At 40.7% G+C, this 19817-nt stretch overlaps 1 protein-coding gene across 4 annotated transcripts in view; it reads right to left on the bottom strand.

Annotated features, from left to right (window-relative positions):
• LOC131164794 (polycomb group protein EMBRYONIC FLOWER 2-like) overlaps positions 1 to 19817 on the bottom strand; it is a 125435-nt gene that overhangs the window by 5231 nt on the left and 100387 nt on the right. The window contains exon 16 of one of the 4 annotated variants that reach the window (XM_058122250.1): positions 10150 to 10418. The exons of the other annotated variants lie outside the window; for them this stretch is intronic. Coding sequence (XP_057978233.1) covers positions 10412 to 10418 — 7 coding nt within the window. The 3' untranslated portion in view covers positions 10150 to 10411. Of the gene's footprint in view, positions 1 to 10149; positions 10419 to 19817 lie in introns of those variants that run through there. 4 annotated transcript variants of the gene reach the window in all.

The following is a 19817-nucleotide window of genomic DNA, read 5'->3' on the forward strand; positions in this document are numbered from 1 at the left end:
ACTTCTTTACATCCCCTAAACCCCTAACATTCCAACTAATAATCTATATAATCTGTCACACTTGCCCCCTTTCCCTGTCCCCTTCCTTCCTCTATAATTGATCCAAGAAAAAAAAAATTTTAAATTCTTTTTCCACCCACTTTTTCCCCCTCATAAGTTATTGGACTCAACCCCAACTTGACCTCAGCACCTATGGGACTCACTAACTTTAACCCAATAGAATATAAGATCTTGTTTGGTCTCTGTAGTCCCTCTCATTATCCCCTCAACCAACACCAAAGTCACTCCTCCCATTAGTTCCCTCATTGTGGCATAAAGATTCAATAGAAAAAGGACTAAATAGGGATAGGAAGAATACCTTTTCTAGGTTCTGAAGAATTCATATTGCCCATTGGATCCACTGTCACCTCATCATTGCTCCTCCTAACACCTAGAGGACTATCACCAACCACCACTTTTTCAAGAATGGGCTTAAGAGCAAGGTGCAAAAGCCCCTCAACAATCAAAGTTTCACTAATCAAACTTGTGCCTAGCAAAATCTTCTAACCCTTGTCTGATATCAAAGGACAATAAAGGGTTCTCTTCTTGTGTAAGTTGAGTTGTAAGTAGTTGTTTCTTACTCCATAATTTGTTAAAGCACAAATCCCCAACAAGTTCTTCCCAATCGCCTTCTCCTCCCATCTCTATCTTAGTCAAAATCAGAAAAGTTGCTAAGATTATCATCTACTTCTAAAGACCTCTCTTCATCATCATCTATTTGAGTATCTTCATATTTAGTTTCGAAAAAGGTACTACCCTGTTTCTGCTAAAATGAGTGTTGTTTTTAATCCTCTAAATTGTCCCTCAGCAAAAGTATATTGTTTGAAAACTCTTACCTCCCCTTCAGTTAAATCACCCCCCCCCCCCCAAAAATTCCGTCATTGCCTATTTAGGTTGCTCAATCTTATCCATGAAGACCGAAATCATTTGAGTATGCTCACTGAACCTTTCTACCTTTGGTCTAACTTCTTTAATTTCTACCTTAGTTCTTCCCTCACTTTTCTTTTTAGTGTTCTCTGAAGACTAGGCATAAGCATCTATTTTCTTGCCCTTTAATATTGACTGAACACCCTTTTGGATAAGGCTTCGCCCAATAATCCTTTTTCCTTTAATTACCCATTTAGTGGTTGTAAGAGGCCCACAGGTTATAGGCCCAAATTTCCCTCTCCAAAGCTCAACATTAAATTTGGAAGCAATTTTAAAATTTGGGCTAAATAAGGAAGTTAAAAAAACCTTTCCTAAAATCATGGGTTTCCCTATCGTTCTTTCCTGAATCAATCTTCCCCCTTGTCAACATGTTGCCAACAACTTTTACAAAGGTGCGCTTCTCCGATTGGCTTGAGTCAGCTCTGCTCCATCGTCAACTTCTCATATCTTATCATATGTTTAAGGAACCACAATCTGAACATTCAATGGCATTATGGTTGTTATGAACACAAGAAAATTGCATAAGTGCTTCACAAAGATTTTTTTCAACCTTCACTATTCTTACTATCAGTGACACAGCTGTGTTTTCCTCCTGCACCCTCCTTCTCTATTCGAAAAGATCTCCTTTCGTCATCGAATTGCAATTTAATCGAGACCCAAGTTCCCTCACCTATTAAGTATAAGCCTCCTTGATTAAATTTATCTACTCCTTGCTTTCTTTCACATATTACCCCAATATCTTCACAATCCAAATAAATTCCTCTTTCTTTAACAAACAATGTGAAAATTTTCTCCCTAAAAACTCCAAAATCCAAAAAAAAATATGAGGGCTCAATACAATTAGCACAGAAGGTTTTGCAATCAACCCACACTACGAAATGACCTCCCCACCCAAACAGCTTCTTACTTGATAGGCCATCCCTCCCCCCCCCCCCCCCCCGGCCTAAAAAAATTCTTCAAAAAAAACTCCAATGGAACATAGTCGAAATAGTTAGATACTCACCCACCATAGTTGCAGACGAGAGTTCTCTTAAGGCCAAAAGAGGATACGCCGATCGTCTCTGAAAGCCAAGAATGATTTGCTGAAGGGGTGTTCAAAATATTGCTAAGATGCTCTGTTTGCAGAGAAATCAAGTCTAATAAGGGATCATGATGTTATAATTAAGTGGATTCCCATGTGCGACGGCTGTAGTGGAAGCCTCTTAAGATCAATTTTTGGGAGAAAGACCCTCCCGATGGTCAAACAAGAGAACTCAAAGAAGGATGATTGTTAAGGAAGAGTCGACTTCGATAAATGATCAAACGACTAGGTTGAAAGAGGCAATCGAACACTCTTTCTCACTGGTTGAGTTAAACAAACCCTAAAGCCAAGGATGAATTGCTGCAAGCATAGCAAAGGTTTGGACAAGGGAATGATAGGTCTAACTAATAAATATAGGTTTCAAATCAATGTGGCGAGGGCGTTTTAACCCTTAAAAGGCGAGGTGTGAGCCTTAAGGCGTTGGGGTGTAAGCCTTTTGAGAATTTGTTTTTTAAGATAAAAATTTTTTAAATAAATTATATATATTTAAAATAAAGTTAAAATTAAGAAAATCACAAATATAATTTAAAAAAGAAAAACTAGATGTACTTCGAAAAATACTTGTTCGCCATTCAAAAATTGCTGACTTGAATATCACATAAATCATGACAAGAGACAGCTATACCATTACAAAGTGCAAACTATTTTCATGACATAAGATATAAATCCAGTTATTTTGGAAATGTTGAGGTTCAAAATTTTTACAAATAAACTCATATTATGACATTCCTTTTGTACAAACATGCAGTTAAAATTTTCTAACCAATTCTAACTTGAGAATTACACACCCAAAATTTGTAAGCCCTAACTAAAAAGGTGCAAAAGGCGTGCTTTTTGTAAATTGTGTAAGCCTCAACATGTAATGCATTAGACTTTTTGGAATTTGGTATTTTAGATTGAGCCTCAAGGCGTTTTAAGCATGCTTTGCCTTGAGGCGAGCCTCGATTGAGCCTTTTAAAACACTGTTCAAATAATAAGGAGATGTTGGGTCATCGATTCGGTTTGAGGTCGAGGTTAGCAAAGAAGATTGGTTTCAAGCTAGAAAATTTCGGAGAAAGATGTTCATAGGTGCTCACGACACTTATTGTCAAGGAGGGAGACATTGGGGAGAGAACATGGCATCTCCTCCAAATAAAAATTGCAAAAAGAAATTGGTAATAATAGAAGATATCAAACACAGATAATGAGTTAGTGATCTAACATTAGTATTAGAAATAACTAGATACAGTCTTGAATTTAACGACATGACAAGAGGAGGAAGAGTTTGGTTGAAGTGACGGAGAACAATTTTGGGGAGATTCACGATGACCAAGAGACAAGGTGTCCCTCTTGGCACAACTATCTTTCCCCATTCAAGCACTCAAGCATGGCGGCTATCTCCCTCATGTCTCCTCCTAGATTGCCATATTTGCCTCATCTACTCCTTTATGGGTGATCATTTTTTAAATTTCCTTATTCGAACTTTATGACTACAATCCATAGCCCAAGTACTCACTTTATCCTTTCTAAACTTGCAATGACGATCAGATTATTTTTGGCTTGCACCGAAGATTTCCTTTGAACTTGTTTTTTCTTGCAGTTCCACTCTTGATTTGGCTTTGATAGAAGCAACTACTTCATCAATTTCTTAAAGAATATGTTGATCATCAATAGCCCTACATTGTGGCAATCATTCATAAGGAAAGGCCAACATTAGTGACACAACTTTCTTTTATTGTAAGACCTCTCACATCTACAAGGTGAGTGAATGTACATAGAGCTTCACATTCTATAACTTGATTTTCAGCTGAGGGGACACCTAGAAATTCCATCAAGCCCTTCTCATTTTGTAGTTTGTCTTATCAAAAATTCAAAACTTATGCCTTGCATTTCACCCTTCTCTTTTGTCACGTCAACATCTTTCATGGGCTTTAAAACTAGCTTTTTTCTTCTTGTCACCATTTTTGACATAGAAAAAGTGGGTATTGGCATGCTGGTCATGGACAACATTTTGGTCTCTTTGCCAAGGATGTCCAAAGTAGAATATGGCATGTTTCTTTGTGAGAGACTCCAACCAAAATATTGATCGTGCAACTTGTTGTCGCAGATACTTCATTACCTTTATTGGACCAAAGAATGTGACACGGCTGCAGTTGTTCCACCATTTCAAGCTTGAATTTTTCCACCACTACTTCAGCGAGCAGATTTTTGCAGTTGTCGTAGTGGATTACTGACTTACAAAGCTTTCTAACTGTTGCACATGTTCTAAAACAAGTCTTCCAGAGTCAATCGTCTTTCATCTAGATACTTTCTTAATCTGTCCCATGCTGTTCTTTAGAGGTTGCTACTGCCATATTACTCCTTTTATCATCCAATATCTTCCTTCTAGTAGCAATAACCTAAGGTTTCCTTAACATCCAGAAAAATTTACCTTCGAAATTTATGTGGGTAGCCATATTTAATGATTGAAGCGAGCTTAGGCGCAATGGAAAGGTTGTCGCCATGTGACCTGGAGGTCACTGGTTCGAGGCGTGGAAACAGCCTCTTGCAAAAACGCAAGGTAAGACTGCATACTATGGACCCATTGTGGTCCGCCCCTTCCTTGGACCCCGCATACGCAGGAGCTTTGTGCACCGAGCCGCCCTTTAGCCATATTTAATTATAGAAGCTTAAGAAACAAAAACAATGGACTTGGCAGAAAAAATAGCCAAGAAAGGAACTGCTCTAATATACCAAGTTGATGCAAGTATGTGTGGGGACAAAAGAAAAATTCACAAATAAAGATTGAGATTTCAGTATAAAGTTTTCACAACATTTCTTGATTCAAATAACTGCTAAATCCTCAAAACAACAAAGAGCCTACAGCTGTTCCTAGCACAACAAAAAATAGGGCAATTTTTAGGAACAAAAGCAACCTAGTCCTCAAATTAGTACTTGTTTTGGCACTATTTCGGAACAGTAGCAGTGGCTTTCTGCAACTCCGCCTGTGATGCACTTAATGTCCAAATTTTTTCACACACAGCCGGTCCCAAGCCCAGGTAAAGGAGGAGGGTTGTGTTAGGTAGTTGATAGCCAGTGTAAAATTTGTCAGATCACTATGATATGAATCCTTACCGAATATTTGTTGGGACGTCCCCTACGAGCGACGCGTTGCACTTGAACCACTCGGGTGTAGTGAAAAGTGGGCGAGGGTGGGCTAGGTCGTGGCCCCGAAGCGACGCATCATGTCGGCGCCCGGGTACGGTGTCAAATATGCGAGAGTTCTTGCATCATTTTGGATGTGGGCATGTAAAGACGTTAGTTCAAGAAACTAGGATTAGATTAGCAACATGGAATATAGGGACGCTTACAGGTAAAAGCATGGTAATTGTGGATACAATGATCAGAAGAAGAATTAATAAAATTTGCCTTCAAGAAACTATGTGGGTGGGAGAGAAAGCTAGAGAAATTGATAAATCAGGTTTTAAACTTTGGTACATTGGAAAAGAAAAACATAAGAATGGAGTAGGCATTATTATAGACAAAAACTTAAAAGATAGCGTTGTGGATGTAACTAGAGTAGGGGATAGAATTATTAAAATCAAGATGGTATTAGGAAAAGAGATAATAAATATCATTAGTGCTTATGCTCTTCAAGTCGGCTTAGCAGAAAATCTTAAGAGACAATTTTGGGAAGATATGGATAGTATTATACAAGGCATACCAGGGATTGAGAAAATATTTATAGGAGGAGATTTGAATAGACATGTTGGAAGAGATAATAAAAATTATGAGAGGATACATAGAGGATATGGATATAGAGACAAAAATGAGTCTGGGGAGATGATCTTAGATTTCGCTATGTCTTATGATTTTAGTATAATGACTACTTGCTTTAAGAAGAGGGAAGAATACTTAATAACCTTTAAAAGTGGACAAAATAGAAGTCAAATAGATTTTTTTTTTAACTAGGAGGGTAGATTGTTTATCATGCAAGGATTGTAAAGTTATTCTAGGTGAAAGCCTAACCACACAACATAAAGTCTTAGTGTTAGATATATGTATTAAAAGATAGAGGAAAAACAATACAATAAACCAATGTAAGAGAACTAGATGGTGGAACCTAAAAGGAGAAAATATAATAAAATTTAAAGATAAAATGATCAAAGATGGGGATTGGACCATAGAGGATGGGATAGATAGAAATACCCTTTGGAATAGATTAGCTAGCTCTATTAAAAAAATAGCAAAAGAGATTTTAAGTGAATCATGGAGAAGATTCTCGAATAGCTAAGAGAGTTGGTGGTGGGATAAAGATGTACAAAAAATCATAAAGATAAAAAGAATTTGGTATAAAACGTGGCAAAAATGCAGAAACAGAGATAACTTTGAAAAATATAAGGAGGCAAGAAAAGATGCAAAAAAGGTCATTAGTGAAGCTAAATAGAGATCATTTAATAGTTTGTATGATAAATTAGGTACAAAAAAAGGGGAAAGAGATATAATTAAACTTGCTAAAGCTAGAGAAAGGAAGAATAAGGACTTAGGAAATGTAAAATGTATAAAAAGTGAGGATGATATTGTCTTGGTTAAGGATGAAGACATTAAAGAAAGATGACGAAGTTACTTTAGTAAGTTGTTTAATGAAAACCAAATAGAAGACTTAAACTTAGAATTTTCAAATGAGGAAAAGACTAAAAATATGAGATTTATTCGCAAAATTAGAGTAAACGAAGTTAAGTTTGCACTAAAAAAGATGAAAAATTGGAAAGCTATAGGACCAAAAAATATCCCAATTGAAGTTTGGAAATGCTTAGGTGATAATAGAATTATATGGTTAACTAATTTATTTAATACAATTTTAAAAACTAAGAAAATGCCAGACAAATGGAGGAAAAGCACTTTAATACTTATATATAAAAATAAAAAAGATATTTAAAATTGTAATAACTATTGGGGAATTAAACTTATGAGTCATACGATGAAACTATGGGAAAGGGTAGTTGAACAAAGATTAAGGTTAGAAACGAAGGTCTCAGAAAATCAATTTGGTTTTATGCCTGGGAGATCTACCACAGAAGCTATTTATCTTTTAAGAAGACTAATGGAAAAGTTTAGGGAAAAGAAAAGGGACTTGCATATGATATTTAGTAACCTTGAGAAAGCATATCATAGGATACCTAGGGAAGTTCTATGGTGGGCTTAAAAAAAAAAAGAAAAGGGTGTATGTAGTAGGTATACCGATGTCATTAAGGATATGTACGATGGAGTAATAACTAGTGTAAGGACTATAGATGGAGAAACTAGAGAATTTCTAATCACCATAGGTGTACATCAAGGATCTACTTTGAGTCCTTATCTTTTTGCTTTAGTGATAAACCAATTGACTAAGAGTATTCAAAAGGAGGTTTCATGGTGTATGTTGTTTGCAGATGATATTGTATTAATTGACGAAACTAGGGACGGAGTAAGGACTGAGTTAGAATTATGGAGAGAAGCTTTGGAATCTAGAGGTTTTAGGATAAGTAGAAATAAGACAGAATATATGAAATATATTCTAGTAATGATAGGAGAAATATTGGAGACAAAGTTAAACTTGATGATGAAGAAATAAATAGCACTTGTAGATTTCGATACCTTGGATCTATTATGCAAGCTGAAGGAGAAATTGAAGATGATGTAATGCACAGAGTTAAAGCAAGTTGGGTAAAATGGAGAAGTGCTTCAACTGTGCTTTGTGATTGTAGAATACCATTAAAATTGAAAGGGAGGTTTTATAGGACAGCTATAAGACCAGCTATGCTATATGGATCGGAATGTTGGGCGATGAAGAAATATAATATCCAAAAAGTAAAAGTTGTCAAAATGAGAATGCTTAGATGGATGAGTGGTATAACATTGAAAGATAAATTCAGGAATGAACATATTCGTGGTAAGTTAGGTGTAGCTCCTGTAAAAGATAAGATAAGGGAGGGACGACTCAAATGGTATGGACACTTGCAACGTAGGCCACATGGTGCACATGTGAGGAAGAGTGACTTAGTTACTATGGGGGGCAGTAGAAGGGGTAGGGATAGACCTAAAATAACTTGGGAGGAGATAGTGAGTAAGGATTTAATATCCTTGAATCTATCAAAAGAAATGGTCCATGATCGCATAAATTGGCGGAAAAGAATTCATATAGCCAACCCCACCTAGTGGGACTAAGGCTTGGTTTTGTTGTTGTGCAGTGGCTTTCTGCTAGCCCACTCCGTCATTAGTAGCAATGTAGGGATTGGTAGGCACTGCAAGGTTGAATCCTCAAAACCCAAGCCTCCAAATCTTCAAACCCTAACTGATTTGGAGCAAGCTCTACAAAGAAATCTTCTCAAAAACAAAATCCAAAAAAAAAAAAACCTCCGAGAAAAGTGGCAAAAGACTCCTATTTATACTAGGCCTAAGGCTTCCAAGAGAAGTCAACTCCTATTTTGCACAAAACCACCTCTAAAATGCACTTATCTTCTAAAGCCCCTCCAAATAAGTCCCATCACAAAAGCACCCTTCAATATTTCAAAATCACCCCCAAAACTAATTTAAACAAAATAAACCTAAAATTCAGAAATTACAAAAATACTCCTAGAACCCATAAGTGACAACACTCCGCATAAACAGAAAATTAAATAAAGATTGCAAAATTGCATCATTATCTTGATGCAAACAAGCCCCTACAGCTGGATATTCTATGCTCTAGGGAGTGGTTACCCATCACAGCTTTAAAATGCTTCCTATTAAGGAAGAGGACCCAACCACATAAAAGGCCCTCCCCCTTAGCCTTCCCAGCTGATGTGGGACAATTCCCTCAACCCTCTTTGGAGCTTGTTGAGCAAAGCCATGGGCACACTCACACCCCTCCTCTTGAGGCTCAATATCCTCAACGAGTGGCCCCCAACACCACCAAGACAAGGTTCCAAGCTTTGATACTACTTGATGTAAATGGACCCTACTAGGATATTGTCTACTCTAGGGAGTGGCTATAGCTCAAGGCTTAAAAACGCACCCTAGTAGAGAAAAGGACTCAACCCACATAAGAGCCCCCACTCTTAGCCTTCCCAACAAATGTGGGAAATTCCCTCATCCCTCACTATTAGGTAATGCCATGGGCACACTTACCTCTCTTCGCGAGGCTCATTGTACTCAATATGTGACCCCCACATCATCGAGCAAGGTTCTAGGCTCTGATACCACTTTATGCAAGTGGGCACCACTAGTAGGATATTGCCAGCTTTGGGGAGTAGTTACCCCTCACAGCTTTAAAACACACCCTACTGGGAAGAACTCCCAACCCACATAAGAGGCCCTCCCCATAGCCTTCTCAGTAAATGTAGGACAATTCCCACATCCCTTATTGGAGTCTATTGAGCAAAGCCATGGGCATGCTCACCCCTCTTAACAAGCCTCATTGTCCTCAACGAGTTGCCCCCACAACACCAGTCAAGGTTCCAAGCTTAAACATCACTTGATGCAAATAGGCCCTGCTAGCAGAATATTGTCTACTCTAGGGAGTGGTTACACGTCACAGTTTAAAATGCATCCTATAATGGAAATGGACCCAACTCACAGAAAAGGCCTTCCCTTAGCCTTCCTAACTAATGTGGGACAATTCCATCATCCCTCATTAGAGTTTGTTCGGCAAAGCCAGAGTCATGCTAATGAGTGTTGCAAGGCTTGCGCATGCCCATAGCTTTGCCCAACAGATTTTCCCAATAGGACAATTTTCCCAAAAGCTTGTGCATGACGCATTTTAACCACTCCCTAGAGCAAACAATACCCTACTAGCAAGCAATTTGCATCAAGAAGTATCAGAGTCTAGCTGTCACGCCCCGAACCCGGCAATGGGCCCCAAAGTGTGATGTAGTATAACCTAACTCATTCCTGTATCATACAAAACACACATGATATTATAATGAACGAGGGTCATACAAAACACACATGATACTATAATGAACGAGGGTCCGACCCCGTGGGGTTTCCGTACACTTTATACACATTCACATACACGACATATACACAGCGCAAAAGTTCATTCTATACATTGATCGTACCATACCAAAGTCTATACAAATAGAGTGTTATCATGACATAAAACATACACGGTTCAGTTCCAGCATTTTCACAAAACAGTTCCAATATAGTTCTCAAGATGTCTTCACACCCTTTGGCACGAAGCCGGCCCGCATTACACAGCGTCCTTGGCACATGGCGTAGCCCCAGGCTCCCATGGCATCGCATCGGTACATCTGGTGGATCCACACCCTTCAGTGATCAGCCGGTAAAAGGCGATATTTCACGCCCTCGGATATAGAATCAAACACTCTTGCCACTGGCAAGTGGTATTTCACACCCTCAGATATAGAGTCGGACACTTTTTCACAACCTGGAACAATTCGGAACACACGTTCCTATGTCTCATTTCAGCATATCAAACCTCAATGCATATTCATATAACAGTTCATTCCACACTTATTTGGTAATCACTAAATCATGATTTTCAAAATACAGTTTAAAACAAGTCAAGGCACGGCCATCTCCATAACACAATATACTCAACAATATATCCACCATTTTCCAACGAAACCAGAGATGCAACCCGACGCCCCCTTTTCCCAAAACTGTAACGTGAAAATCTCATAATTTTTACCCGTTAGATTTCCCCAAATAAGTAGCCAAAACATACACAGGATTGTGAACCACAGTTCTATCGAATCCGATTTCAAAAATAACCGATATAAATAGAATCCCCTTACCTTTCCCTGAAAATCCAAACACGAACTCTACGGCTCCTAAACAGCGAACCGAGTTCCCAAAACCTATAAATCACATTACTATAATTACTTACAATCTTACTCTCTACAGATTTAACAAAAAGGAAATGAAAATCGAGCCTTACCTTGATTTTTGGGTCAAAACCCGAAGACCTCAAAACGAAAATTCGTTCCACATAACACGTAGAGATTCCTTCCCTGATCCTCGCAGTAATGTCGGATCGTCAATTCCAACGACGAACGGCAAAGAAATCTAGAGAGAGAGAGTGGAGCTTCGAATCTAGAGAGAGGGAGAGAGAAATTTGATAACTTAGCCAAGAAACAAAAGAAATGGATGATATTTATAGAGCCTTTGACCCGACCAACCTCATCGATGAGGCGACGTCTTCGTTGACGAGCTGGCGAAGGAAATTCATCGACGTCACGGTGGCCTCGTCGACGAGCCCGAGATTTCAGGATTTCCCAAAATCTCTCAGCTTCTCCTCGTCAATGAACCTCTGCATTTCGTCACCGAACAATAGAAGGGCCTTTGTCGACGAAAACACTGGCTTCGTCGACGAAGCCTGCTCAAATTACTATTTTACACTTTTCTTATTTATTTGTTCCATATCTCACAGGTCACAACCTCCCCTCCTTACAAAAATTTCGTCATCGAAATTTGTAATCTCTCATTTATGAACTCATCCACACAACCGAATAGACATACCCGACTCTAGGAAGAGCCGGCGACCACTTACAACGCAGCTCCGTCACAATACATACATACCCTCGCTTATCGCGGAGGAATACCATGGTTACATACATATACTATCTCGGGAGTTCACAATAACACACACTCCCAGAGACTAACCACTTATCACAATACAATAGTAGCATTATTCACACGTACTCAACCAACCCTACTATCCAAACTACCTCTCAGAACAACTGTGGATACTTCCGGTGTATCTTCACTTCCAATTCCCAAGAAACTTCCTCAACCTCGTGATTCCGCCACAATACCTTCACTAACGGTATATCGTTGGTACATAGCTTCTGAACTTTACAATCGAGAACCTGAACGGGTACCTCCTCATATGCTAAAGCATCTCTAATTTCTAAGTTCTCGTAACTAATAACATGCGACGGATCTAACACGTACCTCCTCAACATGGATACGTGGAACACATTGTGGATCGTTGAGAGCGCTGGGGGTAGTGCAATCCTGTAGGCTACCAGACCCACTCGCTCAAGAACCTCGAATGGTCCGATATACCTTGGACTCAGCTTGTCCTTCTTCCTGAGTCTCATCACCCCTTTCGTCGGAGCGATTCTCAGGAATATCTTACCCCCCCACCTCGAATTCCAACTCACGGCGGCGAACATCCACATAACTCTTCTGCCGACTCTGAGCCGATTTAATCCTATCCCAAATCAAACCCACCTTCTCAGACGCCTGCTGCACGAGTTCAAGTCCTAAAACCTGACGTTCACCAACCTCATCCCAATACAGAGGAGACCGACACCTCCGACCATACAAAACCTCAAACGGTGACATCCTTATACTAGCCTAGAAGCTATTGTTATAGGCAAACTCTACTAGTGGCAGAAACTGCATAGAACCACCACCGAAATCTAACACGCAAAGCCCGTAACATATCCTCCAAGATCTGTATTGTTCTCTCCGATTGTCCATCAGTCTAGGGGTGGAACGTTGTACTGAAAGTAAGCTTCGTCCATAGTGCTTCCTGCAAGCTCTTTCAGAATCGAGAGGTAAACCTCGGGTCTTGATCTGACACAATGAACACTAGTACCCCATGCATTCTGATTATCTCATGCACGTACAGGTCTACTAGCCTACTCAAAGGGTACCTAACCTTCATCAGTACAAAGTGAGCAGATTTCGTCAACTTGTCCACGATTAACCAAATGGCATTCTGCCCGTGAAGCGCTGGCGGCAATTCGGTAATAAAGTCCATGGAAATGTGCTCCCATTTCCACTCCGGAATAGCTAAGGGCTGTAACGGTCCTGCCGGCCTCTGATGTTCAGCTTTCACCTGCTGACACGTCAGACACTACTCCACGAACTGAGCAATCTCCCTTTTCATACCACTTCACCAAAAGGACTCGCTCAAATTCCGATACATCTTTGTGCTACCAGGATGTATCATATAGAATCGTCCTTCTGATCTCGTCGTCGTTTGGAACACACAACCTGGTTCCAAACCTCAACACACCTCCCTCAGAATGTTAAAATCTGCAGCCAACCCCTGCTACACTTTCTCCAAAGTCTCAACTAACTTCGCATCACTAGCCTGTGCGGCTTTAATACGCTCAAACAAAGTCGGTTGGATCACCAAGCTTGCAACGAAAGCCTGATGATCACCAGCTATCAACTCTATGCCAAGGTTTTCCAGATCCCGTCTGATATGATACTGAGCTACAACTGCAGATACTGCTGCATGCTCCGACTTCCGACTCAATGCATCAGCTATCATGTTAGCTTTTCCCGGGTGATAACTGCTGGTGCAATCGTAGCCTTTGATCAGCTCAAGCCACCTTCTCTGCCTCATGTTCAACTCCTTTTGCGTGAAAAAGTATCTGAGACTTTTGTGGTCAGTGAAAATCTCACACTGAACACCATACAGGTAGTGTCGCCAGATCTTCAACGCATAAACTACAGCAATCAATTCCAGATCATGCGTAGAGTAATTCTTCTCGTATTCCTTGAATTGCCGAGAAGCATAAGCAATTACCTTACCCTGTTGCATAAGCACACATCCCAAACCCTTCAGAGATGAGTCGCTATAGATCACAAAACCGCCATCCCCAGAAGGAATGGTCAAGACCAAAGCAGTAACCAATCGCTATTTCAACTCCTAGAAACACTGCTCGCAATCTTCGGTCCAATCAAACTTCACACCCTTCCTGGCTAATCATGTTAGAGGCCTAGACAACTTAGAGAATCCCTCCACAAACCGACGATAATAACCCGCAAGTCCTAGGAAACTCTGAACCTCCTGCACACTCTTCGGTCTCACCCAATTGACTACAACTTCAATCTTTCTAGGATCAACTGACACACCGTCTTTAGACACCACATGGCCTAAAAACGCAACTTGTTTCAACCAGAACCCACATTTCTTCAGCTTGGCATACAACTTCCTCTCTCGTAAAATCTGTAGCACCAACCTTAGATGGTTTTCATGCTCTCCCAAACTCCTTGAGTATACCAGAACGTCATCGATAAACACCACTACAAACTGGTCCAGGTACTCATGGAAAACCCTGTTCATCAGATCCATGAACACTGCCGGAGCATTCGTCAACCCAAAAGGCATGACTAAGAACTCGTAGTGGTCGTATCTGGTTTGGAAAACAATCTTCGCAACATCCTCTTATCTAACCCTCACCTAGTGATACCCTAATCATAGGTCGATCTTCGAAAAGATTTGCGTCCCCTGTAGCTGGTCAAAAAGATCATCAATATGAGGCAACAGGTAACGGTTCTTCACAGTCACCTTGTTGATCTCATGGTAATCAATGCACATGCGCATCGACCCGTCCTTCTTTTTTATGAACAAAACTGGAGCTCTACAGGGCGAAAGACTAGGTCGGATAAAGCCCTTGTCCAGTAATTCATGCAACTACTCCTTCAACTCCTAAAGTTCTGCTGGAGCCATCCGGTAGGGAGCTTTAGAGACCAGTGCCTTGTCGGGCAGCAACTCTATCGCAAACTCCACCTCACGATTCGGAGGTAAACTGGGTAAGTCTTCTAAAAACACATCCGGGGACTCGTTAACCACTCAAATATCCTCGAGCTTCAACTCATCCCGCAGTGGTTCCTTCACGCAAGTTAGGTACCCTTGACATCTGTCCAAGAGTAACCTTCTTGCCTGTAATGCCGACAGAATCTGTGGCGTCGAACGCACACGTGATCCTACAAACTCATACTTGTGCTCCCTAGGAGGTCTGAATACTACCACTATTCCACGACGGTCAATCACAGCATAACTGGAGGATAACCAATCCATCCCAAATATGACGTCAAAACCAAACATATCGTACACCACAAGATTCTCCAGTAGCAGCATCCCCTGAATTTCCACTTGCCAGCCTCCCAACATCCTCCTACAAGACGTTACACTTCTAGACGGTGTAGCTATAGATAACCCCTTATTCATAACTTGAGTCTCAACCCCACACAGCTTTACGAAGCTCACAGATACAAAAGAATGGGTTGCACCCGAATCAAATAAAACAACAGCTCTATTTGAAAGCAATAACAAGGTACCTGTCACTACATTCTCCGCACGGTCAGCATCCGCTAAAGTAAGAGAATATACCCTCGCCGGAGCTGTGTTCGCTTGGATGGTTCCTCAAGGTATCTGATTGCTACCTCAGTTCACACTGGATGCAGGCATGTCTCTCTTCGGTGGGCAGCAGTTATAAACCATGTGGCCTGATTTGCCACAACTGTAATAGTTACCCTCAAATGACTGGCACTCACCGTCATGCCATCTGTGGCACCTGGTACAACAATCGCGCAACTGGTCCACCTAAGAACCCTGACGCTCGGTATTCTGGTGGTAACCCAAGCCATTATTCCTCTTCTTCTATGATCCTTGACGAGAACCAGATGACACTGGCCTCTTCTTCAATTCCTGATCCACCTCATCCTCCCGGATGCCAGTCTCGATCACCGTGGCCTTATCCACCAAAATCGAAAACTCATGGATCTACAACATACCCACTAATCTGCGGATGTCTTTCCTCAGGCTCTTCTTGAACCTTCGAGTCTTCTCGTACTCGTTCAAGATCAAGCACAGTGCAAAACAGGATAGCTCTATAGACCGAGCAGCATACCCCTGCACCGTCATATCTCCCTGTGTCAGAATAGAGAACTCATTCACCTTAGCATCGCGTGTGGAGGCCGGGAAGTACCTCTCAAAGAACACTTCCTTGAAACAGCTCCACGTCATCTCTGTTGGACCGACTCTCTGCTTCTCCAGCAGACTCACCGCAGTCCACCATCGCCTAGCCTCCCCAGACAGCTGGAAGGTAGCGTAAAGGACTCTTTGCTTATTTGTGCAGTGTAGGACCTCAAGAATCCTTTCGGTCTTTTCAACCCAGTCCTCTACTATCATCGAATCGAGTCCTCCTAAAAACGTCGAAAGGTGCATACATGTGAACCTCTCGATGGTACACCCCGCCGAAGTAGGAGATGTTCACGCCTCCTAACACTCCGTCCGATCTCCCGCATAACCTGTATCGTCAACCCTCGAGGCACAGAAGGAGACTCACCGTTCGCAGTCCCCTCGGAGCCACTATCAAAATTGTTATCCTTGAGCTACATTTTGAAAATAGAATAGAAATCAGTTAGAATTCCTATATCGTACACAGTTAACGCAATCATTGGAACTAATCATGTCAACTATTACTCCCACGGGTCCAGGTCTGTCCTATCACACCGACACGAAACCATCAATGGTTTGCCGTGGTTTTACTGAAATCATCATTCCAGGAAAAACACAAAACACCACCAACGAATCCTTGTCTAGCTATGAGACAACCCTCGACCTACTCTACCCATTCACGACATCCTATGCTCTGGTATGTACACACATTAAAGCCTACCCAAGTCTACAAGACCATGAAACCTGGTTAGCTCAGATACCAAGTTGTCCCGCCCTGAACTCGGCAATGGGCCCCAGGGTGTGATGTAGTAACCTAACCCGTCCCTGTATCATACAAAACACACATGATACTATAATGAACAAGGGTCCGACCCCGTGGGGTTTCCATACACCCTATACACATTCACATACACGACATATACGCAGCAGAAAAGTTCTTTCCATACACTCATCGTACCATACCAGAGTCTATACAATAGAGTCTAAGCTCCATATTACAAAACATAACCTAGGGTGCCAGCAATACCCAAAACGACAACCCTGTTACAGTCCAAGTACTTACACAAGTACTCTACGCAATAAACCGACCACCACGCTCCCAACACTAGGACGCTAGTTTCGGTTACTCGAAGGATTTGAAAATATGTACGTACAATAAGGGTGAGACACATCTCAATAAGGCAGAATCAGGTTATATCGGTGTGTGGCATTAGTGTTTTCATGACATAAAACATACACAGTTCAGTCCCAGCATTTTCGCAAAACAGTTCCAATATAGTTCTCAACACACACATGATCAATCAACCCGGTGTCGTCACACCCTTCGGCATGAAGCTGGCCCGCATTACACGGCGTCCCCGGCACATGGCGTAGCCCCAAGCTCCCATGGCATCATACTGATACATCTGGTGGATCCACACCCTTCGGTGATCAGCCGGTAAGAGGCGATATTTCACACCCTCGAATATAGAGCCGGACACGCTTGCCACTGGCAGGTGGTATTTCACACCCTTGGATATAGAGTCAGACACTCTTTCACAACCTGGAACAATTCGGAACACACGTTCCTATTTCTCATTTCAGCATATCACAACTCAATGCATATTCATATAACAGTTCATTCCACACTTATTTGGTAATCACTAAATCATGATTTTCAAAATACAGTTTAAAACAAGTCAAGGCATGGCCATCTCCATAACACAATATACTCAACAATATATCCATGGCTTTCCAACGAAACCAGAGATGCAACTCGACGCCTTCTTTTCCCAAAACTGTAACGTGAAAATCCCGTGATTTTTACCAGTTAGATTTCCCAAATAAGTAGTCAAAACATACACAGGATCGTGAACCACAGTTCTACTAAATTTGATTTAAAAAATAACCGATATAAACAGAATCCCCTTACCTTTCCCTGAAAATCCAAACACGAACTCTACGACTCCTAAATAGTGAACCGAGTTCCTAAAACCTATAAATCACAGTACTATAATTACTTACAATCTTTCTCTCTACAGATCTACCGAAACGGAAATGAAAGTCGAGCCTTACCTCGACTTTTGGGTCAAAACTCGAAGTCCTCAAAACGAAAATCCGTTCCACAGAACACGTAGAGATTCCTTCCCTGATCCTCGCAATAACGTCGAATCATCGATTCCAACGACGAATGGCGAAGAAATCTAGAGAGAGAGAGTGGAGCTTCGAGTTCTAGAGAGAGGGAGAGAGAATTTTGATAACTTAGCCAAGAAGCAAAAGAAATGGATATTTATAGAGCCTTTGACCCAGCCAACCTCATCGACGAGGTGGCGTCTTCGTTGACGAGCCAGCGAAGGAAATTTGTCGATGTCATAGTGGCCTCGTCGACGAACCTAAGATTTTAGGATTTTCCAAAATCTCTTGGCTACTCCTCGTCGACGAACCTTTGCATTTTGTCGCCGAACAATAGAAGGGACTTCGTCGACGAAAACACTGGCTTCATCAACGAAGCCTGCTCAAATTACTGTTTTACCCTTTTCTTATTTATTTGTTCCATATCTCACGGGTCGGGTTCTTACACTAGCACCTTGCTGGGAGGTGTGGGGGCCACTCATTGAGGATAGCAAGCCTTGCAAGGAGGGGTGAGCGTACCCAAAGGCTAAGAAGGAGGGCCTCTTATATGGGTTGGGTTCTTTTCCCCATTGGGACATGTTTTAAAGCCATGAGTAACCACTCCCCAAAGCAAACAATATCCTGAGGCCCATTTGCATCATTATATTACACCATATACCCATCCTTAACATATTTTTTAAAAAATATTTTAGCTCCAAATCTTATATTATTGTCAATTAATAGTTTCTAAAGTATCAAGTAAGAATTTACAATGTTTTGCTACATATTTCCATAATTTTTCTTAACTGAAATTGACATTGACATTGTCATTCCATAATTTTGAAGATTCAAAATTTTAATTGAAATAGAGATTTAAAACCTTGCTTTAAAGGAAGCATGAAGTACCCAACAATAAATTGTGGACTCTCTAAAGAGAGGTGAGCAACCACCGTTCATTCACCATCACATAGGTCTTGGTGACCCAAACAATCTTGTAAACTTGACAATAGTGTTTGACTAGTGCTGGGCAAGAAAATTTGAAGAACTAAACCATATTGAACCAAGAAACTGATTAACCATTTTCTTTTTGTTTCAATTCAGAGTTTTCAAAATTTTCAGTAAGTGATTTGGTTTCAGTTCAGTCCATTCAATAACCACAATAAACCGACTGATATATTAATAATTTTTTTTCAACAGCTCAGCGCTTGAATTGTCACATTTATCCTATTTTTCAAGAATTAGAACTTTGATTATTGATTGCGTTTATCAACTCAGTTTGGTTGATATTGGACTAAAAAACGGTTAACCATGAGAACTGTTAACAGTTAGGTTTTGGTTCACTTTTTTCGGTTAGAGATTCGCTTTTGAAGATGACTATCAGTAAAAAAAATTTCACATGGAAATTCAAGGAAAGGCATTGATCTTTGAAGGAACTTTAGCTTTATAGATTAGAGAATAAACAGCCCAAAGGGCTGGCAAGAGGATGATCATGGAGCAGATGAGAAAAAAAGGATATGCATGAGAATCCCCGGAAGAATTGAGTTTTCAAACACATTTATCATTCCCCACCTGGACATGAAAAGAATTAAGCATATGATGCTCAAAGAAGCAAGCTCATTAGTTTCTCTCTCAATGACATTCCTCCCAAAATGAAAATCTAAAGAATTGCCCCCTTTTGCAACATGAGAAAGGCAGCATGGATCAGTGACTTCATCTGCTGCCCAATAGAAGCCTCATGAAGATTACATAGAGGAAACAAACAAAGAAAACCCTAACCAAAGGAACATTCCCGATCTGAATGTCCTCCCAAAAACAGATTCTCTCCAAGGATATAGCAAAGGAAGACCAAAAAATTTGAGATACAAATTTCCAAGGACGCAAGAAACATACTAATATTAACTCTGGCAGTAGCGTTCCCCAAGTATGTGAAAGCTCAAATTTACTGAAAATAAAAATGTCATGACCACTTCCCCACCAAGGAAATGTTTTTAAACACCAAATTACCTAAGACCTAAAAAAGGGATA

This window comes from Malania oleifera, chromosome 9 (genome assembly GCF_029873635.1).
Source record: "Malania oleifera isolate guangnan ecotype guangnan chromosome 9, ASM2987363v1, whole genome shotgun sequence".
Lineage (NCBI taxonomy): Eukaryota > Viridiplantae > Streptophyta > Magnoliopsida > Santalales > Ximeniaceae > Malania > Malania oleifera.